Below are 27,046 nucleotides of genomic sequence, written 5' to 3'. Positions count from 1 at the left end.
AACCATATTCATGACCAAACGTTTGACCTTTCACTGAATAAACTTAGAAACCGAATGAACAAATTGCTAATAATTGCTTCAGTGTACTTAGTACTTTTCGTCTGAGTCAGCGGAAGCATTTTATCAGAGAGGGTTACTAACCACTACAAGATTTTATTTAGGTGTAGCCCCACAGACCACTCTTTCTGTGGATGGCACCCGTCAGGTCAACCTTGGCTATTTCTAACTACCGCTAGACAGACGAACTACCCGACGCAGAAGCCGCGCATATAGGTCCAATCTTTTTTGGACTCTTGTACGATAACGCAACTTAAAACGGCACAGTAATTTCAAATTCCATTAAAGTGTGTACACAACTTGACGAAAGTCTCAAAATATGACTAAAGATCCAAGGTACAAATGCGCCTGACGCTGCCACCGAACGAAAAGTGAGATAGAAGTCGCGGTTTACCAGCATTTTTACGCTAATCAGAAATAGCATTAAAACGCATCATTTATTTTTTAAAACAGTCGTTATTGGCTATAATTTTAAGGAGACACTAAACTCCTTATGCGCGCCTGCATCTTTAACAATACATGAATAATAGTTTCATGTTAATAATTTTTTTATTCAACTTTTAAGGGTTAACACATTTGAGATTATTTTTAATTTAAAAAAAAAGAGGTTTTGAGAAGCAGTTTTCTTTTTAACTTTTACAACCTCAAATAATTATATTTTAATAATGATATTATTGAAATTTTATAAATTTAATAGAGAGTGGTTTTATAAATATGTCCGCCATCTTGCAATTGGAAGGTACGTGTTCAATAGACACTTTCTAACTTAATGGAAAGCCATGTCAGTGTGTCTACTTCTTTTATTTGACGCATTTGCTTTTGCTATATTCTTCACAGCTTCGTTGTCAAGGTAAAACTTTTATATATAGTTTAAAATAATCTCAATAAGTAATCAATTGTGTTAAATACGGCATTGCTCAACGCAATGTATTCAGAAGAATTAGATGGCACAATGTGGTTCTGTAATCGTTAATATTTGCCCTCAAAGCCTTACAGTAGCCGTTGTGCTATTTGCAATCTCCTTGTGTTTAGGAATAAATAGAGACTTTTAGTATGATAAAGGTAGTTCAACGTTCTCACTGCGATTTTCTTATGTTCCTTAATGCTATTATGTAAAAAAATGGGCATAGTACAGAAGTCGCATAGGGGCTGTCGGGTCTAGGCTATTAGTAATATTAAGGAGTGGACCCCACTAAACTGTAGCAATGTTCATTAGTGCTTTCTGTCGGGGGCTTAGGTTTGCTGTTAATTACTAAAGGAGATTACATTTATTTTCAAGGTTTAGAGGAAATTTCTGCATGGTTGATCAATGTTGGAGGTTAGTTTTAAATAAAAAGTTATTATTATTGTTTTTTATGTCGCTTCGTCGAATCAAAGGAAATTGTTAATTTGTAATATTCCTTTATATTATATTGTTTTTTTTTTAAACTTTTTATAAATGTGAATGTGATTTTAAATAATTATACAGGCCTTAAATAATTTTACAGGTCATATACCTATGATAGTGTCACAATTATTCAAGTAAAAATACGCTCGTAAGTTTTATTCCGATCATATTTTTATTTGCCCTTTAGAAAGGTCCTTTTAGAAGGATTGTGCAGATTCTTAAGGACATTAAAAACCATATTAATTTTTAAGAAGCAATTTCTGTTTTTAATATAGTAACCTATTAAAAGTTTTCTTTGTGGAGAATTCTAATTTGTCCATGCCTAGGTACATAGCTTGTAGTATGTGAACATAAACCGGTTTGGGTAGTTTTGCATGTAAAAAGACTGTTGTCTTGTCAGTGGTTGGATGAGTGTGCCTAAAATATTTATGATATAGAAAGAAGTAATTGAGAAACTTTGGGAGAACAGGTGAGAAAATGTTTTGTAATCAACGTTAGATGTTTGTTGAAATAATCTCTGTGAGTTTAGTTTTGTGTCGGTGGTTAGTTTTTACATGTAGCCTCCATGTGGTCGTTATAACTTTTAATCGGGTGTTGTGTTAGCGTCAATTATTTCAAAGTCATCATGAACCATTAGTGATAACAGTCCTTTCAAGGTTGTTATATTGTAGTGGTCTATGTTTTCTGAATTCATAGCTTCACTGTAAGTTAAGTAGTTAAATGCTGTTAGCGATGGATGTGTTTAAGTTTTTCTAGCTTGAGAGTTATTACTTTCTGAATTTCTTATTATTGAAATGTTTCGTTGTTCTTCAGTATACTGTAAAACACGCCTTTAATTACAACAAAAATATCAGGGGGTATAGCCATTTTATTATAAGAGAAGTCTTAGGATTTAGATAGAGAAGATCTGTTATTATAGGGTTTATAGGTTTCTTTTTAACTTAAGACTGTCTTTAAGGTATTTTTTTGGATGTGATTTAGCTAATGCGAGAGTTGTTTGCCTTAGTTTTTGAAGTTGTCGCGATCTTTAAGTAGGTTACATGGGGAATTTTCCTTAGTAGATGAGTTTTCAATTGATGGTTTCCTGTAATTTTATTTAAAATTTGGTGGTAATTGTCGATCTTAGTTACATTATTAGTTTGTGGTGGTCTTATTATTGTTTTTATTATGTGTTTCTTCGTTGAATTTTGTAAGTTGTTTAAGTTATTGGATAATTCATACCAGTAAGGTGGTTGTAGTATGTGGGTTATACCCTGAAGTGGATCGGTCAATGAAGAGGAAGATTGAGACTTCTATAACTCAGTACTATGAATATCGCCCATATATGATTTCATGATCTTCACTTTAAGTGTCCGCACTGCAGTTTTGTGTCTCTGAGGAAAGGGAAGAGCTGAAGTATGGTTTCAAAGTTAATTTAAGGTGGATAGGATATTTATTATACCGCATGCTAAAGGGGAAAGGTTATCTTATTGATATTTGTAGGATTATGAGAGAGTGAATCTTCGGAGCATTCATGTCTCTAGCCCTTACTATCTTGCCAGTATTCGTTTTTAGTATATTTTATCCCTCTTTTGTTGAGTAAAAGGTAGTATACCTTCTGAGGCGCGGTCTTAAGATTTTTATATTATGATGGGGTCAAGCAAAAAGCTAAAAACCTAAAGGCTTGTACGATCTAATTTTTAAAGAAGAAAAGCAAAAAGATTTCATCTGGTGGTAGTGGTTCGTTTTTTTTTTTCGAGATGGTGTTAGTAACATAGGTGGCGTCCCTAAGGGCTTCATTCCCGTAATTTATCGGATGCTTTGATTGCTTTAATATATATCTGGTCATATTATTATATAGTGTATGTATAATTCTTTTACTCAAGATATATTGTGTTGTGTTTTTTTGGTACCGTAGATAATATAATACCCTTTTGTTGAATATTTTAGAGCAGTTCGTCATTTTTCTCTGTCGGTTCCGATCTTCTCTATGACTGCAAGGGGTTTAATTCGATTTATAATCAAATTTATAATATATAAACTATTCTGTTTAGGCCATTGAGATTGTATATGTTTAATTTCCAGTTTATTTTTGACAAATAATGTTGTAATACATTTAGGCTTGGTGTCAGTAGCAATAATTGCTTATCTGTAGCCATCATAAGAGGGAACGTACTAGTACCTAAATCAATGTATAATAGTTATCCGAATTTTCGTTTATCGTGTGTTTCGCTCTTATTGGCCTTTTCCATTTTAATTCAACCTTTAGAAAAATTTACGATCCTCATTTTTAATATGTTTAGAAAAATTTTTTAAGGAGGTAATAGCTAAGAGGGCCATATATGTGGAGCTCTCTAGACTATATTGGGTGTTTTCTGTCAAGTTGTAGCAGACATAGAATAAAAATCACTGCAGTTGCCGTTATAAAGTTCACCTCTTCTTGTCCCATTAGCATTAACGCAGTTGTTTTTTTCTATGTATACCTTATTATTTTTAAAAGACGGACTTTATAACCTTCCATTTAATTTACCTAGAAATGAAGTTATGTTTAATATGTGTAGAAGATAGTTTTGCCATTAACAGTATAATTTAAATATTTAATTTTTTAATCTACAGGATGACCGTTTATTGTATTAATTACATTTATTATATTTAACATCTATTAAACATCAGTTACAAGTTTTGTGTAAATTAGTTATTTTATGTTTGTGAGAAGTTAGTTTTTTAATGCGCTGTTCATCTATCAGGTTTGAATGTATTCTAAGCGATTAGCAAATTGTCAAATAGTTTCGTCGATAAATGTCACTGGTGGCTGTCTGCCGGAAGTGTAATTGACGGTTTGTATAACTCAATGAGGTTCTGTGACTTTCATTTTTCTTTATCTTAGATTTTTTACAGCTGTCTACAAAATGTTCATTATTTGTATTTTAAGTGCTGCCCTTTCAAATTTTTAATGTAAGGTAAATTGAGGTTCTCTAGCTCTTTCGTGTTGTAGAGAAAGAGCGACCCCGTAAGTAATTAATGCTAGTTTAGTATCAATTAGCCATTTGTCAAAGTTGGGAGACATCCCTTAGTAGATAGTTACCCTTGTCCGCAAGCTGTTGTGTATGCAATTCTGGATGGTTGTTTATTTTAACTCAAGGGCGATAATAAAGTTCAAGGTAAACAAAGATATTAGAGAAGTTACAAAAGTATGGATTATTCTAAGTTGTGAAAAGAAAAAAAAAATTAGGGAAGATTATGTCTAAAAATGAATAAAGTTTAGAAACAGTTAAATAACAATTGAAAATTTTTTGGTCTAAGAAGACGTAAATAGGCCGTAGTACTGGATTTAAAGGGATGTAGAAAATATAGCGATCCGAAAAGAAGTGGAGTAATGCCCAGGTAAGGTTGGCTGCTGGTAATGTATTAAAATATGAGCAAAGAAGCAAAAAAGCAAGGCCTTAAAGACCTTATTCATTTTATGTAGTTTGGTTACATATAGTTTTTTTTTAATTTTTTCGAGGGTTGAAATTAGAAGAGCTTTAATAATTTATTTAATTGCTTAACGAGAAGCCTGAATAGCAGAACGCGCACCACTTCAGAAACACTAAGTTAAAAAAAATAGCAGGTACGACGCGCATACCACCCTTTTAATGTTTAATTTGGGGTTGTGCCCTCAGACGGTCAACCCTCACTACAAAGAACAAAAAAATTGAGTAGAAATTTTTATATTTTTACAGATTGGAAAAAAATTATAAAAAAATTATAAAAATTCATTTTGTTTAGGTTTCTCCGTTGAAGCAGTAATGGGGTAAGGGTATACTGTACCTACCGTCAGGACCATTTCGCTGTTATATTATTTACTATCCCTAGTGCTGGTTCGAATATACTATTGTGGCATGCAAACTGACAAATCAAGCAGCGGAGTGATAGAGTGGATCTAGCGTAGCGGCTAACGTGTTAATAAATAGTAATAAGTACTCTATAAAATTGGGTATTGATTATGACAATTTTTAGGGAAGGAAAAAAAAACTGCAATTTTAAATAATTTATGTGCATCCAGTATAGACGAGACATAAAAATTACACAGGTGTTAGACTGCCTGCAAATTAAATACCAAATATCATACTAACAACTCCAACAGAAAACTTCCAAACATTGCCAGTAGACCATGCACCTTGCTAGCTTTTTAGAGTATCCCATTTAATAAAAGATTATGATAAATTTTTCAAAAATATGAATCGGAGTAAACTGGAGCTTATAAAGATCACTATCCAGCTGACTTATACGATGAATCCACTGTTCAAAATGAACTAGGTGTACCCTACTTACAATCTTCGTTATCAAAGGTCTATTAGATAAAGGTTTCGAACCCGTATATGTCACACAGGGCTGTTTTGTATGTTGTAAAGCACTGCGAGTGTCCTGCTGGTGGTGGTTTTTATGCTTGCTCAGATTTTATTCCAAGTACTGCAGTCGAGTCTAGAGTTAATATTTTTGAAAAGATGAATTATAAGTACACCTATCTATTCTAAATATTATTTTCTACAATAATAAAAATATATAGAACAAAATAAATAATCACACCTACTAACAGTCTTATCAGCAATCGCCTTATAATGAAACTGTATTACACTATTATAGATGCCGACTTATGATCTGTTCAGGTCATAGCAAATGGTAGACCCACAGATATGATAACTGAAAACAACAACCGTAGTTATAAAAAAACTGCAGAGGCACCAATTAGCTCTAGTTCTACTTTAAAGAAGTGTATTACAGAAAATAAATCAGAGTTAGCTATATGTGAACGCCAGGTGAACACTATATTTATATACAATCAAATAATGGCAAGGATAGTGATATTCAGATAGAACAAGATGAACATGGTTATCCACTAGCTTTATTTGAAGAGGAGGTACGAATTTTATTTGACGTCTAATAATCTCAGGAATTAAGATTGAAGACTCTTTAAGGGCATAAAATTTCTGGTTGTTTAGTGTCATTCAAATCTTAACCTTTAAAAAACTTTAGATAATAAGAAAGACATCGAAAACCTTACTATACTCCAATAGGCTTACAGTAATTTACTGACCTAAAAATTATCATCTTCCCTCAAGATAGCACGTTTGTTTAACGAAGTGCAGCGAACAAAAAAGTAGTTTACTCTAAGTATTATTTAAAAGTGTTTTGTACATTAATTTATTATTTTAGGGAATTTTAACAAAAGTCACCATATTATAATTAATACTTATAAGGAAAACATTAAAAAAATAAACCCATTAGGTTGATTACAATTCCATTTTCGTTAAATACCCTCTGTCTACTAAGTAGTAACACTCCATTATCCCTGTTCGCCCCGGTTAGACCCGGTAAAAATCTTTAAAAAGAAGCATAATAAAAATATTTTATTTTTTAAAAGCACCCCTTCTAAATAATATTATTTCTATATACTCATTAGTATGAGAAAAACGCTTTGCCTAAAAGCTTTAACGTTAATTTTTAAGCTAGTACATAAAGGCACTTAGAGCAGTCTCACACTTCTTTGTTGAAACACAGATATATATTATATTCAAAACCTTTTAAGCCTCTAAGAAAACTAAGAGGCCACAGTTATCAAAAGTATAAATTTAAAGTGGGGCTATAGTGTTGTTAAACACTAGATAAAGGCAGATAAATCTTTTTATACACTATAAAACTTAAGGAAGAAAACTGAAAATAACACGTATCACAGTCACCTGCGGTACCCCCTGTACTTCAAAAGATGAATATAAATTACAATGAAGGCTCAATTTTATTGTGAACGGGTGATTTCAAAAGTAAACTTAGAATTTAATTCTTCCTTTGTCACAAAATGACCCCCACCCTTGCAACGCCAACCATTTTGTTCTGGGATCCAGTCGTAGTTTTGGGGACACTTACGTATAACTTTTAATTTTTCCTGAATCTTTCTTTTTTCTTCTTGGATCAGCTTAAGCTTTCTAAGTTCTTCTTTTTTAAGTCTCAGCTCTTCTTCTTTTTTAATTTTCTCAAGCTTTATTAGTTTTTTTTTCTCTTCCAATTTTTTCAAGTTATTCTTTAAGATTCTTTTTTGTTCCTCATTCTCTTGAAAGGCCAATCTTTTTTGAGCCTCTTTAATCTCCTTTTTTTTATTTAGATATTCCTCTTTTTTAGTAGAAGACTCTTCTTGGAGAACCTCCAAACTAACTTTGGTTTTTTTTACCACTCTGCACATAACGTTTTCTTTTTTTATATTTCTTAGTAACGAAGCCCACACTTCTTCGGAAACTCCCGAGTCTCGTGGGCACTTATTCAACCCTTCCTTTTCTAAAATACCCATTAGGTCTCCTTTTTGCTCATCTTCTGCCTGGTCTGCTACGTTTGCGGTGAGTTGGAGCCTCTCCTCTTTTAGACGCACCTCATTGGCTTTGGACTCTTCAGGGCATATTTCAATCATTTCCATTGGTTCATTAAAGTTGACCTGTGGCAGTTGTTTATAGGAACTATGAGTCTTCGTAAAGCTGGCAAGCTCTTTCCGGGGTGAACGCTCCTCAGCCCTAACCAATACTCTTTGTTTTAAAAATTCGCTTTTTACGGTGCAAAAGTCTCGTAGTTCGATGACTTTTTGAGCAATATTATAACTACCGGAGACCTCCCACACCCTTAAAGCTCTGGGCAGTAAATACTTAGTTTCTGGATGACTAAGTAGGTCATAATACAAAGTAAATACCTTTCCTCTTTCACTTTTTTGGCCATTTCGACGACATCACGACCGTTTCCCCAACCTATATTAATTAGAAGTAAAGCTAAAAACCTGTTGAAACGCCATAAAATTACCGGGGAGAGCAATCAACTCTGTGCAGAGGCACTTTAGCTCTTTTACAACCCCCTCCCCGAGTTTGAAACCTTCACTTTCAAGTAAACTGGTAAAGTGATCGGCACAGTCTTGCACGGTCCAGTCTTTAAATTCCCAGAGCCTTGTAATTCTGGATTTTAAACCTGCAGGGGAAGGCATTTTACTATTCGCATCCAAGTAAACGGCCAGAGAGTACCCTGATTGCGGTCTAACATCTCGCTCATTTCCTGCTTGTATCCAGCGAGCACAATCACCAAACTCGAGTAAAGCGGATCCGTGATTGCCTGGACAAGCATCGTGATGGCTTCTTGGCCAAAAGAGCCATTTCCCAGCTGCATTGTTAATAGGCCGTTATCATTTTTACGTTAGTTTTAATTAGTATGAACCTCATAGGCCTCGTCGATGAATAGAAGACCCCCCTGGGCCTCGCTTAGCAGTCTTTTGACCTTCTCTTTTGTTTGGCCAACGTACTCGCCCGTCAAATTAAGGCCCGAAGTTTCTTGGTAGTTCGGTGATGGGAGCACCTTGAGCTTAAAGAGAAGTTTGGCCAGCATTCTCGCCACCGAGGTTTTTCCGGTTCCTAAATGTGCCGGAGGTCAAATATCATATAATAAAAAGAATAGCTTGAAGCGCCACCTGGAGACCCAATAAAAAGAAAGTGACCGACAGTTGTAGGCTTCCCGTTCTCCACTTTTGAGATTTCTAAGCTCGCCTCGAGTTTGCGCAGTTCTTTTATTATATGTTCCATGCCTCGAAGCTTCCCCAACTCTTCGTAGGGATCTCTGTCTTCAAATAGATCCTCACTGTCCTTAAGTAATACATTTCTGCTTTTGATCATTTTCGAAGCTACTGGCTTTATATCCTCCAACTACCGATAAAGCTAGTAGGAACCGGAGAATTCCACCTTTATTTAAATACTGCAACCTTAATCGAAGCAGTGTCATTTTCCTCGGAAGAGGAAAGCAGTCTATAAGATATTTGTCCTTTAAGCTGGGAAATTATAATACAGAACAAGCCATGCTTGCCCGTTTCACATAGAAAATTGAAACTTATACCTCTTGAATTATTTTAGATACATCTCTTCCATTTCCCCAACCTTTCTGATGGATAATCCCAGTCACTAACTGTACAAATATCCGCTCCACGCCCTCTTCGAGCTAATTGTATCAATCCAGAGTGTTTAAAGCGTGTTTATAGGAAAGTGCTAACTTTAACCTTGTAACCACTTTCTTTCATCTTATGCTTAAAGTATTGTAAACAATGCTCAGGAGCCCAATCCTTAAATTCGATAGTGCGACCAAACCTTGATTTAAGGCCTTCAAAACCAAAAAGATCATAAGAACGTAGGAGGAGCAGAGAGGGGTAAAACCTGGATTTCGATTCAGCATCTCAGTCATTTCGTCCTTGTAACCAGCCATCACAATAACGAGGTCGTCGTAGAGAGGATGAGTCATAGCCTCAAGGAGAGTCGTCATTGCCTCCTCCCCGAAGGAGCCTTTGCCTAGCTAATGAGCAGCATAGAGGGGAGGGCTCTCTAAGGGCCCAAAGCTCTGGGAGATATGAGGACACAAGATAGTAAACCTCGTAGGCCTCATCAATAAAGAGAACACCGCCTCTGGCTTCGTTTAGTTGAGCCTTCACTCTCTCTTTAGTTTGACCAACAAACTGAGCGGTTAAATTAGTGGCAGATGTTTCTCTAAAATTAGGAGATGGTATTATCTTCAGCTTAAAAAGTATCTTGGCCAGCATCCGCGCCACTGTAGTTTTACCCGTCCCTAATACAGTCCAATCAGCTAAGTACTGGCGGTCATTAAAAAAACTATGTTATGAACCCGGTCTGCCCACAAAGAGAAAGTGTCCCAAGGGACTAGGCTTTTTGCTTTCCTTTGCAGTCATGGCGTAAGAGGCTTGTATTCTTATAAATTCATCACGTATATGCTCGACATTGTATAGCTTGTTTAATGGTTTGAAGGGGTCCGAGTCGTCAAAAATACCTTCTACGTCGGTGATTAGTGGATTTCGCTGCTTAATGATATCTGCAGCCATATCCTTTATGTCTTGAATCTGCATCGCAAAGAACAGCTTTAAGTAAGATGCACCCTTATAACTCAGCTAACCACATGTCAGCTACCTCGAAGGACAGCTCGGAAGAGTTTTCGTTACTCGTCATTATCCTATAAGCTCTTTGCTCCTTAACCTTATCAACACAGAAACAAACAATTAATGCTCCTGCGCCATTATATAAAAGCGTTTTACTTTTACCTTTAAATATAAAGTATTCACATCACGAGCATTCGCCCAACCCTTTTGGCTTTTAATGCCTTCGATTGCTTGCTTTAAAACTTTCTCGCACTCAGAAGAAAGCTGGAGCATAAAGGGAAAGCTGAGAGGCACTTGGCGTAATGTGAAAAGGAAGACGACCTTGTAATGCTCTTTGTTCATTTGGAGTAAGAAGTACTGGACAGAATCGTCTACTGTCCAGTCTTTAAACTCAATATAGTTGCGCATACGAGACTTCAATCCTTTTTTTTAGAACACATACATGTTGGACCCCATTAACTGTAGGTGTGAGCAGCAACGTGAACCTTCATTTGTATTTAGCATGCTATCAATATCACTTTTATAGCCCGCCATTATAATGACCACTCCGGAATACTCCGGGTTGGTCATGCACTCCACGAGAGTGGTCAAGGCTTCGTTGGTATTAGAATCTTATAATCGACTCAAAATAATTTCACTTACCTTCTGTCCCGAAGGGCCCTTTACCAAGCTGAAGTTAAAAAAGTTACGAAAAAAAGGGTTATTCAAGATATCGTTATTTATAAACCTCGTAGGCCTCGTCAATAAGCAGCACTCCACCCGTAGCGGCCTTGAGCTTCTCAATGACTACTGACTTGGTCTGCCCCACGAAATTGCCTGTGAGCTCTAGACCAGAAGTTTGCTTAAAAGTTTGAGAGGAAATAATTCCAATTCTGTAAAGTATCAAAGCCAGCATCCTGGCCACCGTAGTCTACATAACAACATTACGGTTTATAGTAGGAATACAACAGTGCTTCTAAACTTTTCCAGTGCCAGGAGAACCCGTGAAAATGAAGTGTCCTATTGGTTCTGTAGCAGCTCCTAGTTTACTTTCTTAGACAACATCTAGAAGGCGCGCACTACTATTTACCTTCCTTTTCGGCTAGTAAAAACTTGCACTCCAACTTTTTTATAGTTTCTTTGACGGAGTTAATATTGTAGAGCTGGTCTAGCATAGCGTAAGGATCATCCTTTTTTAATTCTATGGTTGCATTTAGCTGAAGTTGTGAACTGTTATAACTCAGTCTCAGAGAAAACCTCGGACGTCTTCAGCTTCGATGGTAAGTTTTATGCCTCTGTCCTTTCGACTACACCTGGATATAACGCTCTTAAACAGATTGTTTACGGCTCCTGCGTTCCCAAAACCTTTAGTCCAAGTAAATGAGCGCAATAGCATGCGCATGTGTAAGAAGCACAACCAGCAAGAGAAGAGCATTTTTGGTTATCAAGAACATTTTCCACTTCTTTGAGGGCGCTTAAGGTGTACCCAATTCCTTCTTGTTGGCAAAGAGCCTTGAATATTTCCATAAGTTCGGATAACTTGAAATCCTCAAAATGAAAGGCGCTTTCAAGGGGGAACCTATTATGGTAGTAAGATTGTATAGTAGCAACTAGCATGTGATATTTCGTTAAGAAAGACCTCCTCCTTAGTCCAGGGTTCTGATTGTTAAACATTCGAACAACTTGTTCTTCATAACCCAAAAGTAGAACGGCAATGTCTTCATCGGCGGCCCCCTGCACCTGCTCAGAGGGTCAGCAGAGATCATCCTACGGTAATTAGAAAGTAAAGAAACCTTTTCGACGAGTGTATCCAAAACTTCTTTTCCAAACGTTGTGTCATCCAAGGTGTAGACCTATAATTTCCATTTTTTTTTTAAACTGCTAAAAACACAGGATTTTAAAAGTATTCGCCTCGTCGATAATCAGGACATTTCCCCTGCACTTCTCGACCATGGCCTTTGTCTTCGAGGTTGATTCACCTATGTGGGCCCCTTTAAGATCACTGGAGGTGGCTTCTACCACCTCCCCCTTAGATAAGATCCCGAGATTTTTTAGCAATTGCCCATACAGCTTAGCGAATGTAGTCTTCCCCGTTCCTTGGAATAATTTAAAAGGTCTGTGAGAAGTGCAGAGTACGTAGCCTGGGCACCGCATATACACCTGGACTTCCGAGAAGAACTCGGTTCTTTTGCAGGGGAAGTTGGGTTTCTCCTGCTATTTCTCTATCATAATTTTTCTGAACTACTGCGATCAAATCTCGCACAGCCTCTGCTACTCTCTTCCATCCATAACTTTGGTAAATTTTATCTAGGAGTGGTTTCTGCTCACGTGATAAGCAATAAAGAAATTTGTGTGGGCAACTAAGGGGCTTTACAATTTTTTCATCATTGCAGTCAACTCTTGGCCCCAAAACGTCCTCAACAATTAGTTTTAAATCGCCTGTTTGAACACGCCCTAGGCACATTCAGGAAATATTACTGTTTTTTGAATTGAAGGGGCCAAAGGACTAACCTGCGGCAGAATTAACAGCATCTTCGAAAGTTTGCCTTACCGCTCGAGCATTTCCAAAATCTTTTTCTGTACTTCTTTTTTCAAGGCGCCTAGAAAGTGATGGCAGAGTACTAATCTATAATAAAAAGAGCAAGTGCTGACTCATTACCTGCACACCACATTCGCTAAGGTATTATCGCCTTTGAAACCATTTTGTTTTAAAGTATCAACCCAAATTTTCTTTAATTCCTCTTTGGTAAAATTTTCAAACTTAACTGTCTTAAAGCGGCCTCGAAGTCCTGTTTATAGTAAAAGTGGGTAATTAAAAAGCCTTAGTCTAGTTATCTTAGTGCAGATGGCTTTGCTCTTATTGAACATTTAAACCTTGATTATATGCAAAAAACTTTTTGTCCATTTCCTCTTCGTAACCAGCGAGGACTATTGACACCCGTCCCCTGAGAAAAAGAAGGCTTAATGACGCTGGCCCACGAAGGAAAGACAAAAAAAGTAAACCTATGTTTCTCAGCTACCGACAACAACTTATCGGCCACTCTCGCCCCGCTGGGATCATTTTTGGGATCCAATAAATAAGCTTCGTCAATAAAAATAAATGTGGTTGTCTTTAGCAATGCGTCCAACTCTACCGAAATATTTTATTATAACTTTAAACGAATTTTTTGGTATATTTAAGACGGTTTGATAGACCTTCACTCGACTTTTCCTTTAGTTCATGCACACTAATCTCTACAAATTCGTTGGATTTCCGAGGAAGAAAGCCGAATTCTTTAAATATCCCAGAAAACAGTCTAGCGACAGTCGTTTTTCCAGTCCCTAAAATAAATCGCAAGATTACACAAATCCTTAATGACATTAGAATTCTATTTGCCTGGGTTTCCCTCGAAGGAGAAGTTAAATGGAACAACCATAGGAGTCTTAGCAGACTTAAGTAAGTTTATCATCTTCACAAGGTTTAAGGCTTCCTTTTTAACTTTTTGCAACCCTATATAAGCATTAACAACTGTCAGATTAGCATGCTCCATTGTACTTCTACCGGTCAGCCTCATTATATTATCAGTAGAAATAGAGCTTATGTTAGAAGTAACTTTTAATTCCTCCCATTGGTCCTCTATAGACGCTACACATGAAAAAAGTTTATATATATAAGCTATTAGCAGCTAAAAGGAAAATTGGATAAGAAAGATATTTACTTTTAGCCTCCACAGTGGGGTTCACGTTAGCTTCGCAGTGTTCTGGCTTTTCTCCTTCCTCCATCCTTTTAAGTCTCTCCAACTCATCACATGAAAGCCATAACTGTCGCTTCTCTTCAGTATTTGCGAAAAGCAAAAAGTGAGAATAGCAGATGATCTTCTCATTTTTGAATTGACTTGAGCCTGTTAAAACGGTTTCATTCTCCAACTCAAAAAGACGTGCTAAGGCGAGAAGTAAGAGAGGGTGGATGTGACAACTCACCTGATTAATGCACGCAAACCATAGCTATCTTTTTAATTCATATTAAAAAGCGCAGAATACCGTTTTAAGATAGTTAACTAAGGAAGTTTTTGCTTCCTCTAGAAATTTTAAGTGGTAAGTTTCGAAAAATAATAGCAGGAACGCGAATGGTTCTTGCAAGCACAAGTTTTCCAAGCACTTAACGCCTACAAAAGAAAAGTTAAAGGTATAGATAAATCAGCTTTTTAAATATAATAGAATTCCTTTAATAAAGTTATATTGAATAATAACGCGCTAAGTATTTTGTTAACTACCTGAAAAAGTTCTTTGGGATTCCCTGGTAAAATAAGTCATACGAGACTTAACAAAGGACTCCTCTTTAATGTTAAGACTTAAGCCTTCACGTCATTTTTAATGAAAGAGCTCTAGGACATTTAAAAAGTATAGCTTACCGTCCCAACTTTCAAAGTCTATCATGTCTTCAGAAATAAACACTTGGGCATAATTTTTTAGAACTTTACAAAGAAGCTTCTTTAGCTTAACCGATGGCTAGTATATAATTAAAGGAAAACTCTTCGCCGGCAATGTCGCCTTGTAAAATACCTTGATACTCACTCCCGTTATGGCTGTGGTTTCAGCTACAGAAGTTTTCGGCATTTCAACCAATAGATCACCGTCTCCAACCTCATCTTGACCAAAAAATTCAATTTTTAAAGAGTTATACAGTGAGAACGCTTCAGGAAAACAGCTTAAAAAAGTTGCGCTGGAGGAGTCGTTTTTTAATAACACTTTGTGCGTGATTAGCACACATTTCGGTTCCCAAAATAAAATCTCATTCCGAGCTTTGTTAATGACAGCATCAAAACCATCCGCCCTATTTATTTTTAAGGACTTCTTTTTCAGACTCTCGGGGTCTCCAAAGTTAAGAATTAATGGTTTGTAGGTGATCCCAAGCCCCAGCGCCAAGTGAACGGGGACGCATACCTGGCCAAAGTCTTTGTTAGACAAAGTAGACTTGCTGCTATCTTGTGGCACGAGGTTGCAGCGATGCAACAGTTTAAAAAGAACGCCTTTTCCTAAAGGGTTTTCCTTTGCGACCATTGAAAAATTAAACTTAGATTCGAATTGTCTCTTCTTGATCACGAGAAATACGGGTAAAGCGCAACTTTGGAAGCGAACTCTTTCTCGCAGGTTTGCACATTGGGTAATGGCTTCGTATTGGCAACTTAATTTACCTTCCAGCTCTTCCACAAAAGTCTACAAAAGATCGTGGTAACTTTAATTAATATTATTTTTAAAAGATAATGTGTTAACCTTTCCGCATACTTCTTGTTTAATGTTATCAATACCGCTAAGCGTGATGGCATCCTCTAACGTACCGAGAGCTTTGCCTGCGTATTTGTTTAGTCTATGGTTCAATAAAACAAAGTAAGAAGAAAAACGTCTAGAACATAAATAGTTATTTTTTACATGACTGTTTCATCAGAAAGTTCATATTGCAAGCTAAAAATCTCATCTTTCGCTTTCTCTTGCTCGCAAAAAGGACAAAAAGGCGGTGTCTCACCGTTGCATCTTAGTTTTATAAAATGCGATTCTTGGTTCAATGCGCAAGTCCACACATAAACGCCGTGGCAGATAACCTTTTGAGCCGCCCGTAGACTTTTTAGTAAGTTTATGGGAAAAGAAAATTGTTCACCTTGGTGAAGTACGCACAGGGTAGAGGAACTGTGTTCTGACACCAAATGTAATTAGCACACTTCTTTTCTGATATATTTTTGCATTGGTAGGCTTTTTTCTTGCTCTCTTCCTTTATCTCGCAAGGCACAATCTTATCTTTTCCTAAATGCACCGACAAGGCTAGCTATACTACAAAACAATTTCTGCTTAAATGAGGTTACCACAGTTATCGCAAGGATATAAAATTTCTGAAGCGCATTTTAGAGCACCTCTTTTCGCCCCGCTAAAGGCCTATAAAAGGGAAGAGTCAAACTTATAAAAGAGCAAGTGGAATCCATACTGTTGTGCAAGGTCGTTGCAGAAGGTGCCCGCAGCTCGAGAGTTTCACCAATACCGACTCTTTGCAACTTACTTAAGGGCAAAGCTCTACTCAGAACATTTTTATTCGGGCTCTTAAAAAAAAGGCACCTAAAACGGTTTTTAAGCTCTGTTGTAGGCCGGCTAATGAGGGCATGTGATTCTCCTCTACAACACCTGATACCTGTGCGCCGCGTCAATGTTTTAAACAAAAGAAAGGTTTAAAGTAAGAAAACCCTAAGGGTTTCAACAGCTCCATTTAAATAAAATTCATCAGGCCAAACTCGAAGTTCGCTGATCAGCTGGAAAAAACAAATGAAACACGTTACCAAAAAGAAGGCGCAACTACAACCTTATTTAAATGGCATTGCAGTTTTACTTGGTGGTAGCAAATGGGGTTGGTTGCTTCCACAACTTCTTCGCAACGTAGTGCGTGCCCTGAAAGGAAAAACACACCCATTAGGAGAACCTAACGCCCTGAAAGACAGGAATTCATACTTGAGTCTGAGAGCTGTGCAGAATTACACAGAAGAACCCAATTCTTAGCCTTACAACAGGGGACGGCAGATTTATGCCCGCATTCGTACTCAATTGACACAGTCACTGCACAAGGTACGAAAGATGGCGGGCTGTTTCAATGTAAGAATGAAAAATGCATAAAAAATTGTAAGCATAAAGTAAACCCATTGTTATAAAAAATTCCGTCCTTTTTAGAGAAAAAGTTTATAGGAGCTGGCGCCAATCTTTAGAAAAAGGACGAAGTGAGCCAACTCGCCGACTAAAAAGATAAAAAAGAAAACAATTCAAGTTTTCTAAGCAAAACATCGAAGGGCGTATGAGCTAAGTCGAGACCGCCAAAAAGATGCGTGTAGCGACGCTGCAGATTTTTCAGGGTTTGAAATAATTCACCACTAATAAAAATGATAAGGCAAGGCGATATAGTTAAGACGTGAAGAACTAGTTAAGTGCACCATTCAATAGAAAAGACATGCCCACACACTAAATCAGGCACATTTGTTAAGTTTTGGGTGCATTTTGGTGGGGTTGTTCCCGTCCACTGGAATGCTTCAAAGCAGCAGACCTGAAGAAGTAACCTGGTTTCAACGGTGAGAATACCCAGACAAGATATTGATAAAACAACCCTCTCCAAATGACCGCAAGAACGCTTAAAAGTAGCCAATTCCGTGCATTTAAAATCTAAATTGTGTTGTGTCGTTAAATTAAACAAAAATCGTTAAGGGATGAACCCCTTCTTCCATATATCTCGTTGTAATTAACGGTGTCAGTTAAGCAAGGGTTTCCGCTCCACTTACCCAAAGCCTCCATTTCAACACAAGGGACGTACGCCTGCGCAGGAGACAAAGAGACTAGGCACACCTCATGAAACTTATTAGTCCAAACCTTATGACCGCAGCGGGGAAGTACGGTTTCCACTGTTTCCTTGCATACAAACTGTGTCCCCGAGTGGTATTGCCGACTTTTCCAGCACTCTACTTTAATTGAATGATTGCATAGGGGCGTGTACACTACCTTGTAGGAATATAACGATTAAACCAACAAGACAGAATAAAAGTGAAGCGCTACAAGCTCTAGGCATGGAGGACAAAGGGCTGGATTCCTTTTTAGTCGGTGATACTGATAGCAGAGAAGAACCTCTTCATGGTTGCAACTCGGTCTATAAAACTTCAAAGGACTCACTTTTTTACAGACATAGGTACTTAAAAATTCTTCTCTCTTTTCTGTAAAATTGGAAAAAAAATTACGGGTTACACAAAAATTAAAGTAGTGCACAGTTTTACTAGAATCGCTGTTCAAACTACTGTTCTCCGAACATTTCACTTCTTCTGTGTGCCCACATCTCAATATTATCTCAACTAATTTATAATGAAAAAAAAAAATTATTACATAAACATAAAGTAGAAGTTATCCAAGGAAAGGGCTAGCTTCGAACAGTTGGCATTACAGCCAGAAAAGTACAGTCAGAATCGAAAGTACCGAGAGCAGAGCACTCTTTTTTTTCGAGACAAAGCTGAAAAAGGGGCACGGAAGAAGCCACAGAGGATTCATAGGTAATCTTATTGTACGAAGGATCCACAATTTCGTGGCATTTGTAGATGCGCGGATGCGATAGGCAAGGAGCCTCCAGCTCTTCCATGCACAGATCTTGATGTCTTTCTGAGGGCCAATGACACAGCTTGCCTAGTAGAACAGCAGGGAATTTTCATCTCAAAGGTTGTAGGAATATAAACAAGCTATTGAACCGCAAGCGTGCCCGCATGCTAATTTGGCTGTACATAAGACCTTACATATATTTTTGGGTACTGGAACGTCTTCCTAAAACAGTGATGTCATTAACTTTGAGACAATGGAAACAAGGCGATGACGAAAAAAACCTTTAACAAGAAAATGGAAGAACGATGTTTTCCACAGCATATGGGAAGAAACTTCCCTATGTTTTTTTGGCTATAAGCTTGTACAATCTCCCTAAATATTGTATTTAGGAATAAATTCCAAGCTCTTACTAGAAAAGAGTAAAGATGAAATGATAATACCTATTTGGATCAATAGCGGTATCATACGGCAGAGGCAGTTGCATGTATTTTATAACGTTTATCCAATGGTCGGGTAGAGCTCCGGTTTTTAGGGAGAAATAAGTTTCATTACCAACTAGGTATAGACCTGTAGACGATAAAGTTTGTTAGGCGAAGGTTAAAGTAGGTGACCTCACATTACCTATTCTTGCTCTCGATAAAAGTACAATCATTCTATTCACTTGCTTAATAAATGTTGTTCTAGAGAATTGGTCGAGCACCAATGACACAACCACAATGTCTTCTTCATCCCCCTGAAACCTGTAGTAGCGGAAAGCAGTAAACGTATTAACACTTATTAATTAGCGAGTTAAGACCTATCTATTGTGGATAATCTTATGGTATTTTTATCACCAAAATTAAATAATTTTTGTTGTTGAAGCCCCTTTCTTAAGGCTAGAAGTTGGCCCTTGTAAGGGGTTAGCACTGCAATACAGTTTAAATCGACCTTAAAGAGTTAACATGAATTAAAATCACTTAACAAAACCAATGGTAATATATATATGAAGGCTTACACCAGCCGAGTTTATATGTTTTACTAGCTTTATCACCATTTGAACCTCCAGCTCGTTTTTTCTCGATAAACCAACAGCTGCGTGCGTCTGTCGGCCACTGTGAAGCCAGAAAAATAGATGAGGGATAACACCAGGGACCTATTAACGCACATTAAAAGTGAGCTACGTTATAAACGTACTAAAAACAGTTTTTGCCTCTCGGCCATAGCCGCCGTAGTCTTGCAGCTCTATACCCCTCTCAGATCCCAGGGATTTTAAGTTATTCAAGCTTCCCCCATTTATACATTTAGAAAGGCAACAAGGCTCGTCTTGTATCTTCGTGAGGTCCTCATAAAGCTGAGAAGCAAATATACCGTATTGTAATACAGGAAAGATCGCCGGTAATTAATCGAAGCATTAACTTTTCGAGTCAAATCAGCTATGTTCGGGCGCATCCTCCGTTGCACGCGCAAATAATTTCTAGGCACATATCCAATAGTTCCACAGCAGATTAACCGCTCAAACATTGAAATGTTCATGTTATTAATTATTTCGTATTCAAACTTATTGATCGAGGGCTTTAATTGCCCTTAAGGTTATAGATAGTTTATTTGCCAACAGTCTGATTTAATTATGTACGCGTCAATAGAAGATCATTACTCTGATCCCCTATGAGCTCAATTTTAGTGAGTGATTTGACAAAAGAAGCGAAAAGAAGGGGCTCCACGACCTAAAATTAACAAATAAATAGTTTTATATGATAGCTGCGAGTTTAAGCGTTTTAAACCTCGCTGGCTTCCTCGACTACTATGGCAAACGGGTTGGATTTCCTAATGGACTCCAACCTCGATATGCAGCCTACTACTGTCCCTCCTAGTGTAATATAGAAGAAATTGGAATATTTACATTTTGTTCACTTTTAAATAAATTGACTGTTTTAACTGGCCCTTCACAAACTTAGCCATTTACCTAAAACTTGAGCTCGCTCAAATTCCTTAGCATCTACTTTTGCCTGTGTCTTAATCGCCTTCTCTTTTTCTATATAGTATAGCTCCACCAATCTTTTTCTTACATCAGTCAGATAACTTTTCGATTGGAAAGTTAGATATTTTGCTTGAGCCCATCGCTCTCCTTAAAAGAGTTATTTGTATGATGTAATTTCAAATATACAACTAATTTTTTTGTTACCTAAAGTTGACCCCCAACTGAGATTAATAGGATAACCAGGAGGTTCACATCCAGCCGAACCTTCTCTCGTGTCGCAGGCCTCATCAACCTGCTCGTGCTTGTGTTTGTCTTCTTCTAATCGAGCTCTGTGCATTTCACTTCTTAAATTCAGTGAAGAAAACGTTTCCTTCCAGCCTTCTTTCCTATCTTCGCATAATTTTTTATAGCATTGCTCTTCAGCCTGCTGCCTTTCATCCTCTTTTTGGTCCTCCACAAAACTTATCAACGGGCCTTTTTTGGTTAAGTCGCTTCTGTCCTCGTACAATAACTTTTTCTTGGTTTTATTTTTCTTTATAGCAAAAGGGTTTGTGTCTTTTATTAAAAAAGTATACTCTACAGGCGAGCATACCTTGTTTTTATTATTTTTCACTCTTCCATGAGATTGAAAATGCAATTTGCATAGAGTTTTTGACTCGTTGCAAGCCCATTTTTTACATCTGAGGCCTTCCTCGAGCATGGCTAGGGAAAAGAAAAATATAAAGTACTAGAAGGGGTCAACCCCTTTGCTTATATAGGGCTCTCGACTACCTAAACACTTGTTTCTCTGGTGCACTGTGCATCTTCCATTTTTAGCTATAAGTTCAAAGCAGTTTACAACAGAACAAAGTTCGTGTATCTCGCATACGTTTTTTGGGTAGTCTTTCAAGAAAAAGCAAAGAATAAAGCGTTAACGTCAAATGAAATTATTATAAGAGATCGAATAAAAAACGAGAAGGGGGGCGCTACGCACCATAAATTGATAAATTTGGAGGAAAAATTTTAAGTTCTATGCACTTAATGCAAGTGTGCACTTCACAATAAGAGCTGTCTTTCAGGATGACTTTCTAATATGATGATGTGGCAGGAAGTTAGTAAAGAAAAAAAAAATTAATGAATTGAACGCACAACGCAGGTCTCTTCCCGGCAGCAGTGAATTTGACAAAACGGAATGAGCTCAACACTACTTTTCATGCACTTTTTTCCTTCACAACCTTTAAAAAAAATGATTTCATTATCCCCAATAAGTAATTGCAAGTTGCGGAAATACGAACTTACCCGAGTACTCGCATTTGTGCACCCGGCAAAATGAGGAATCCGGATTGGGTATTACCGGGAAGGGACAACCCTCTACAGTGCACCTCGCATGTGGTTTCCAACCCATTAGCCACCTTCAACCAAGTGCCCTTTTGAAAATGGTCTCCCAAAAACTTATGGAACGAGAGCACCTGAAAAGCATATCCTCCTCACTAAAAATCCCTAGGTGCATTATCTCTTCCTGGAGAACTTTAAGTACATTGTTCTTTCTTGCTGAATATAAGCCATGAGTATAATTACCCAAAAAAAAAAATGTTGGATTACTAAGGTTACCATTTTTTAGAAAGAGCTCAGTAAAAAAATGTATTTCCTTTTCTAGCGCTTCGTTCCCCCCATATGCACTCTCTAACACTTTTTCGTTCGCTTTATGCAAGATTTCTAGTTTGCAAATGATATCCAAAAAGATCTCTAAAAATTTTAATAATTCTTATCGTGACTCTTTCGGGAAACGAAAAAAAAAGTTACCAACGGAATCTTTTAGTCTTTTTGACGGTGGGAAGCTTATATTTTTTGCATTAAATTTTTTGCAAAAAAACAAATCTTTACTTAAGAGAAATTCTTCCGCTCTTCTAGAGAACGCGTCCACGTGATCTAACAACTCTACTAGTTTCCTTGGAACTGAAATGTAATCATTACGTCGGCCTGGGCGCTGTAGGTACCAGCTCAGACCCGGCTCGGTGCCTAGGTAATAATCAGATCTAGAATTATATAATATAACTACGCTTTTTAGACATACACTTTCCGAAGCGGATCATACTCAATTTACTAGACTTTGCTAAGTCTAGCAAAAACTCATCTATTGCATGGTTCTTATAAGATAAAATTAGTATAGGATATCCGTTAACCAAATTTAAGCACTCCATATAACACTTTCTAAAAAGTTAATTTAACAAGGGGAAATAATGGTAAGCATGAACTTTTAAAACTACCATGTTACCTCACAACTAGTAAAGCTTTAACTAAACTGACCCCAAGATAAGATTTTCCGGTACCTAATAATGCATAGATCGCGTAAGAGCTATACAGTAGTGTTAAAACGCAGAACTTAACCCGGAGGGCCTTGAGTTAAGTGCACAGGATACTGCAGCGCGCAGATAAGACTTTTTAGTTGCTCATGGTCAAGAGTTAACGAATCCACGAGGCTAGAAAGCTCCTTCTTGCATCTGTTTCACGGTTAAAAAAAAAAATCGGGGAGTTTAAAAAAATTACTTTTGATGGAGTTCTGGGTTTTTCCTTATAACTTTGAAGGGTTCTAAATAACTCGTTTCAATAAGTTTCTCAATATGAATTCGAAAAGGCAGGTTTGATCCCCACTCTACTTAGTAAAATTGTAATGTATGAACACGAAAGCGTGGAAATTACAACATAGCTCATAAGTAAACTAAATTTGGAAGACAAAGATAAGAAAAACCTGAAAGGTCTCCTTGATTAGAGCTACTATCTAATAAGCACGTAAGCTCTTCCTTTTCAATGCACACTGGGTTTATATTTAAATATTTCGCCAACGGAAAGTCATCGACAGCATCGTGCTCAAACACATTGAGGACCGGTAAAGGTTCGGGGACAAAAGTCCTGCAATCGATGATAGCATAGGATGCGTTCTCATAAAACCTTGGGCAAAGTTTTTATATCAATAAAGAAATTATCAAGACTTATAGGTTAAAAATATTGTTACTTTAGCCTCGGCAACTCGTCAAGGCAGGAGATAAGAGAGACCTTTAAATTACCACGGGCACGATTGGAGATATCCTCTCTCCTGTCATGAGTATAGGGCTCCACTTTACCCCAAAAAATCCTATCCAGAGGTGTGATCGCGCAGTTTGGCCTCGTTAATATAATATTTTTACGGTTACCCTAAAAGTTATATGCAAGAACCGTTTGGCTAATTACCGAGCAATCTTCACCAGGCCCACAAGGGCAGGGGCACAAAGCCTATATGTCGTGGACCAGTTGATCGTTACATTAGGAGGGCGCCTCGTTACCACATTGCTAAAAAACAAAATGCCCTTTTGCTCATACCTTCTCTGTATAACCCTTGAATAGGTAATACTTAAATAAAAAAAACGGTTTTATGTACTAGAGTGGCATCATAAATATCGGTTGAAGACTTGTTATTTGTAGCACCTAAAATACTTTTCTGGCAAATCTTATAACAAGTTTCACAAATAGAGGATCTACGATGATCTGTCAAAGTTTGTAAACTAGTCACCTGTATAATTAAGCAAGTAGAAGTACTTCTAAAATTGCAGCAATACACGACTGTGTTGCTATGTCCACAAGTAGGCAGGTCTTGAAAGGCCGCTTTAGGGCGAAGTACGGAAGCACAAGGTTGCTTATTAACTCTTTCGGATACCTTGCACCTCACTGACAAGGCTGCATGCCCTACAATTAACAAAAGGGAGGATTAGTTCTTTTTCCATAGCTTATAATAGGAACCATCGGAAAAAGTAATAGCCACCCAAAGCTTGTATAGCGTGTCGATATACTCTTCCATAGAATAATATATGCCATTGGATCTTATTAGTTTATTAAGAGTAAAACACTGGTCTCTTATATGAATGTTATTTTAACTTGTCATTAGGAATCTTCATTTTTGGTAACTTGACCGGATTAAAAAGTTCGTCAGACAACAGCCAGGAAACTAGATTTAAATATTTAATGTTAGAACCCATAGTCTTAATAGTACAAACCTGTTGGGCACTTCCAGTCTTTATGCTTTAAAGACGAAACTTCCCTCAAAGATAACTCCCAGTCTTATATAAATATATTATTTATCTATCCAAGTATTTAACCTTTATCCACCAAACAGGTGGCATACCCATAAAAGTTTGTAGGAAAAGACTCCTCTCTTTAAACTCTGTCTGTGTGACTTGTAAACTCTCTTTTGCTAGAGTAATAACCTATTATCCTTACTTTATAAATGTAAAAGCATTTTAATAACGCCACTTTAAACTAACCTGAAGGAGCATGTCCCTTTCTACTTCACCTTTATAAGACTCGAACACGTTCAGTAGCTTTTCGATTATAGTAACGTACAAATAAATTTGCCTATGTAACCCCGAAGTTGGAGGATCCTAGAGTAATGGTTTATTAATAAATTACCACACTTAAGCTACTTATTTACCTTATGAAGAAGGGTCATAAGCCTTGTGCACAAAACTTCAGGGTGAGGTGCCACAGTCTCAACAGAGGAGTTCGGCATCCGAGATAAAAATGACAGAAGCATACTTTCTTCTTCTGGAGATAGGTCATCTTAATTTAAAAGGTGGGGGTATTACTTCTCCCAAAAACGACACCCTTGCTCACCATTTCCCAGCAAGCTTCCCACGTGTAATTATACTTTTTTAATAAATGTTCAAGTTCCTTTCCTATTAAAAAGAAATTATGCTGCCTAATGACAAGTAAACTCATATTCAAAGGCATTCTAACTAAGGAATTTAAAAACTTAAATGTTACAAGAGTTGAACCTGATAGCTTTTCCCCTAATGCAAGTAATCGACTCGTAGGCTTCATTATCACCTTATGGATAAACAATTATAAAGTTAAAATATAGAGCATAAAAATGGTTTATATCCCCCCAATTATTAATTACAATAAAAAGTATAATACAACGATCATAAAACTTTTTATCCAAATCTAAACATAGAGTGGGAAAACGAGACAATACTCAGTAAATTAAAGCTAGCAGAGAGACAGGGGCAACTTAAAATGGCTATAACTTACAAGAGCAGCTTGCAAGTTCGATATTTATAGTCCAATTTTTTTTTTTTTAATTTTTAGTTTCTTTTCTTAGTTATCCATATCTAATTGTTAGTTCGAAGCATGTACTTAACACTTTATGTTAAAAAGAATATATAGCGAAAGAACGCCATATAACATTTTTTTTAATTAAACGAATAGGGTGTAATAATTTAGTGCTAAGTTACACTTAAGTAAATTTTTTAGCTGATGCAAGCCTCGTTATGATTAGAGGAAACTTGGGGTCGAACTTAAGTCAAGATAAGATTTGAAAAAAAAAAAAAGCTTTCTTGTTAATTTTTATTAGACTCGCCTACTTCTTTTTCCAAAGCGGAAAAAATAAGAATTTATTAGAAGTCAGGAGCTTAACTAACATAATAAAATTAAATAAGAATGTGAAAAAATATAAGGTTTTTACAAAACAACAATAAATATTTTTAGAAACTTACTAGAGGAATCGAAGCCAAGAACATATATTTAATAATATATACCAACCAAAAAAATATTTTATTTTCAAAGTAGTAGAACAAAATTAAAAATCGGAAAGTTGTTAAGTAAAGCATCGATTTGCCTTCTATATGCACGTATAAATGTTAGCTTTTGACTTCAAGGCGAATATTACTCCTAACCCAGCATGTTTTATTAGTAGAAACTATCTCAACTATTTTTATAATATAAAAGCTTATCTTTACAAACTTTTTTGCAAAATTATACTATAGGAAAGGAAAAAAGAGTTTTTTATAAATACCTTTTTTGAATCATCATTAATACTAATAATGTGGGCCTCTTCGCCTCACTATGAAGCCGGGTTTTTAATTTAATGGTATCAATATTATTATAGACAATTTTTACTAAGTGGCCTCCCTTTTTGTAGTTTTAGCAATTGCTTTTGTGTGCCAAAGGTCGTTTTAATAAGAAATTTAGGAATTGTTTATACAAAAAATGGTATATATAACTTTAGCCTAATAAGCAATTTAAGGAGTACAGATACAAGTGACACATCACGTTGTTGAACTCCGAAAATAATTTTAGTGTAAATTGGAAAAAAGTTTAAAAAGGTTTCCTAATTTATCCAATTAGATTGTACTATCAATTTTAGAAAAGAGGAGGTCAAATGATGCAAATAAACAGTTTACATAATTTGATATTTATATGCAAAACAATTAAGCTGAACTCAGCTTAGATTTAGTGATATGTTGGCACAAATAACTTGTCTGAAAAAACTTTTTTTAATTTTATGTAGTTTGTCTATGTTTTTAAAAATGAAAAATTCTTTTTTTATTGCTTTATAAGTAGACTATATAAACTTCAAGGAAAATAAAGGTACATAGTCTTAACGGTATGGATCATAGGTCAAAACAAAAATTAATGTCGAAGGGCTTTAATTAAATTTGTGTACAAACAAACAAAATTTTTCTTTTGAAGGAGAAACCTTTCTCTGCGGTTAAGCCTGATATAATAGGGCCTTAGCACCAAACATCTTAGTTTAGATAAGAGTTCCAACTTAAATTTTAGTGGTTGGTAAGATTTTATTGTTTACAAGTTTTGTTTAGTTGAGTTTTTTCAGTTTTTTCGGTGCAGGAACTTTAGGAGGTCGGTCCTTAAATAA

General features: G+C 36.5%; 1 protein-coding gene across 8 annotated transcripts; it reads right to left on the bottom strand.

The window, feature by feature from the left end:
- Window positions 1-7,180: 7,180 nt before the first annotated feature.
- LOC135145735 (uncharacterized) lies at window positions 7,181-25,452 on the bottom strand. 8 transcript variants are annotated; one of them, XM_064077881.1, is made up of 95 exons: window positions 25,423-25,452; window positions 25,167-25,218; window positions 25,006-25,067; window positions 24,824-24,952; window positions 24,657-24,773; window positions 24,518-24,599; window positions 24,390-24,452; window positions 24,271-24,340; window positions 24,136-24,215; window positions 23,935-24,081; window positions 23,777-23,883; window positions 23,590-23,723; window positions 23,375-23,524; window positions 23,111-23,310; window positions 22,909-23,017; window positions 22,750-22,862; window positions 22,637-22,691; window positions 22,436-22,572; window positions 22,165-22,380; window positions 21,973-22,107; window positions 21,831-21,912; window positions 21,661-21,773; window positions 21,511-21,596; window positions 21,356-21,449; window positions 21,154-21,264; window positions 20,975-21,084; window positions 20,587-20,914; window positions 20,368-20,529; window positions 20,186-20,271; window positions 20,059-20,128; window positions 19,821-19,987; window positions 19,615-19,755; window positions 19,420-19,557; window positions 19,222-19,352; window positions 19,047-19,165; window positions 18,866-18,992; window positions 18,707-18,797; window positions 18,575-18,647; window positions 18,309-18,512; window positions 18,113-18,187; window positions 17,898-18,052; window positions 17,715-17,843; window positions 17,561-17,660; window positions 17,455-17,510; window positions 17,285-17,394; window positions 17,114-17,224; window positions 16,997-17,056; window positions 16,812-16,942; window positions 16,666-16,751; window positions 16,550-16,615; window positions 16,425-16,497; window positions 16,297-16,367; window positions 16,178-16,247; window positions 15,976-16,118; window positions 15,750-15,919; window positions 15,594-15,687; window positions 14,883-15,536; window positions 14,732-14,828; window positions 14,594-14,677; window positions 14,361-14,485; window positions 14,039-14,300; window positions 13,882-13,965; window positions 13,717-13,830; window positions 13,536-13,661; window positions 13,344-13,470; window positions 13,215-13,285; window positions 13,000-13,129; window positions 12,852-12,940; window positions 12,715-12,794; window positions 12,501-12,660; window positions 12,252-12,436; window positions 12,134-12,193; window positions 11,980-12,080; window positions 11,759-11,919; window positions 11,598-11,705; window positions 11,431-11,541; window positions 11,323-11,381; window positions 11,089-11,271; window positions 11,004-11,031; window positions 10,847-10,954; window positions 10,683-10,783; window positions 10,524-10,625; window positions 10,393-10,458; window positions 10,094-10,325; window positions 9,843-10,036; window positions 9,631-9,766; window positions 9,477-9,577; window positions 9,317-9,418; window positions 9,186-9,251; window positions 8,898-9,129; window positions 8,648-8,841; window positions 8,458-8,593; window positions 8,243-8,404; window positions 8,136-8,190; window positions 7,181-8,076 (listed from the first exon to the last, which is right to left on the bottom strand). In XM_064077881.1, the coding sequence occupies exons 2-95, from the start codon at window positions 25,210-25,212 to the stop codon at window positions 7,200-7,202; spliced, it is 12,348 nt and encodes a 4,115-aa protein (XP_063933951.1). In that variant the 5' UTR covers window positions 25,213-25,218; window positions 25,423-25,452; the 3' UTR covers window positions 7,181-7,199. The 8 variants fall into 8 exon arrangements, with proteins under 8 accessions (XP_063933951.1, XP_063933950.1, XP_063933948.1 ...); XM_064077880.1 differs by lacking the exon at window positions 25,423-25,452 and adding an exon at window positions 25,367-25,396; XM_064077878.1 differs by lacking the exon at window positions 25,423-25,452 and adding an exon at window positions 25,309-25,332.
- Window positions 25,453-27,046: the final 1,594 nt, after the last annotated feature.

This window comes from Zophobas morio, unplaced genomic scaffold, assembly GCF_036711695.1.
Source record: "Zophobas morio isolate AGI-343-1 ecotype UQ-CSIRO unplaced genomic scaffold, CSIRO_AGI_Zmor_V1 ptg000179l, whole genome shotgun sequence".
Classification (NCBI taxonomy): domain Eukaryota; kingdom Metazoa; phylum Arthropoda; class Insecta; order Coleoptera; family Tenebrionidae; genus Zophobas; species Zophobas morio.
Note: the sequence above shows the minus strand (reverse complement) of the source record. Positions and strands in the feature narration are given on the sequence as shown.

Coding starts and splice junctions, on each gene's coding strand:
- LOC135145735 (XM_064077878.1), bottom strand. Junction 18,798..18,865: donor ACCGCTATTGATCCAAATAG/GTATTATCATTT, acceptor TACAATATTTAG/GGAGATTGTACAAGCTTATA. Junction 10,955..11,003: donor AGGGCCCTTCGGGACAGAAG/GTAAGTGAAATT, acceptor ATACCAACGAAG/CCTTGACCACTCTCGTGGAG.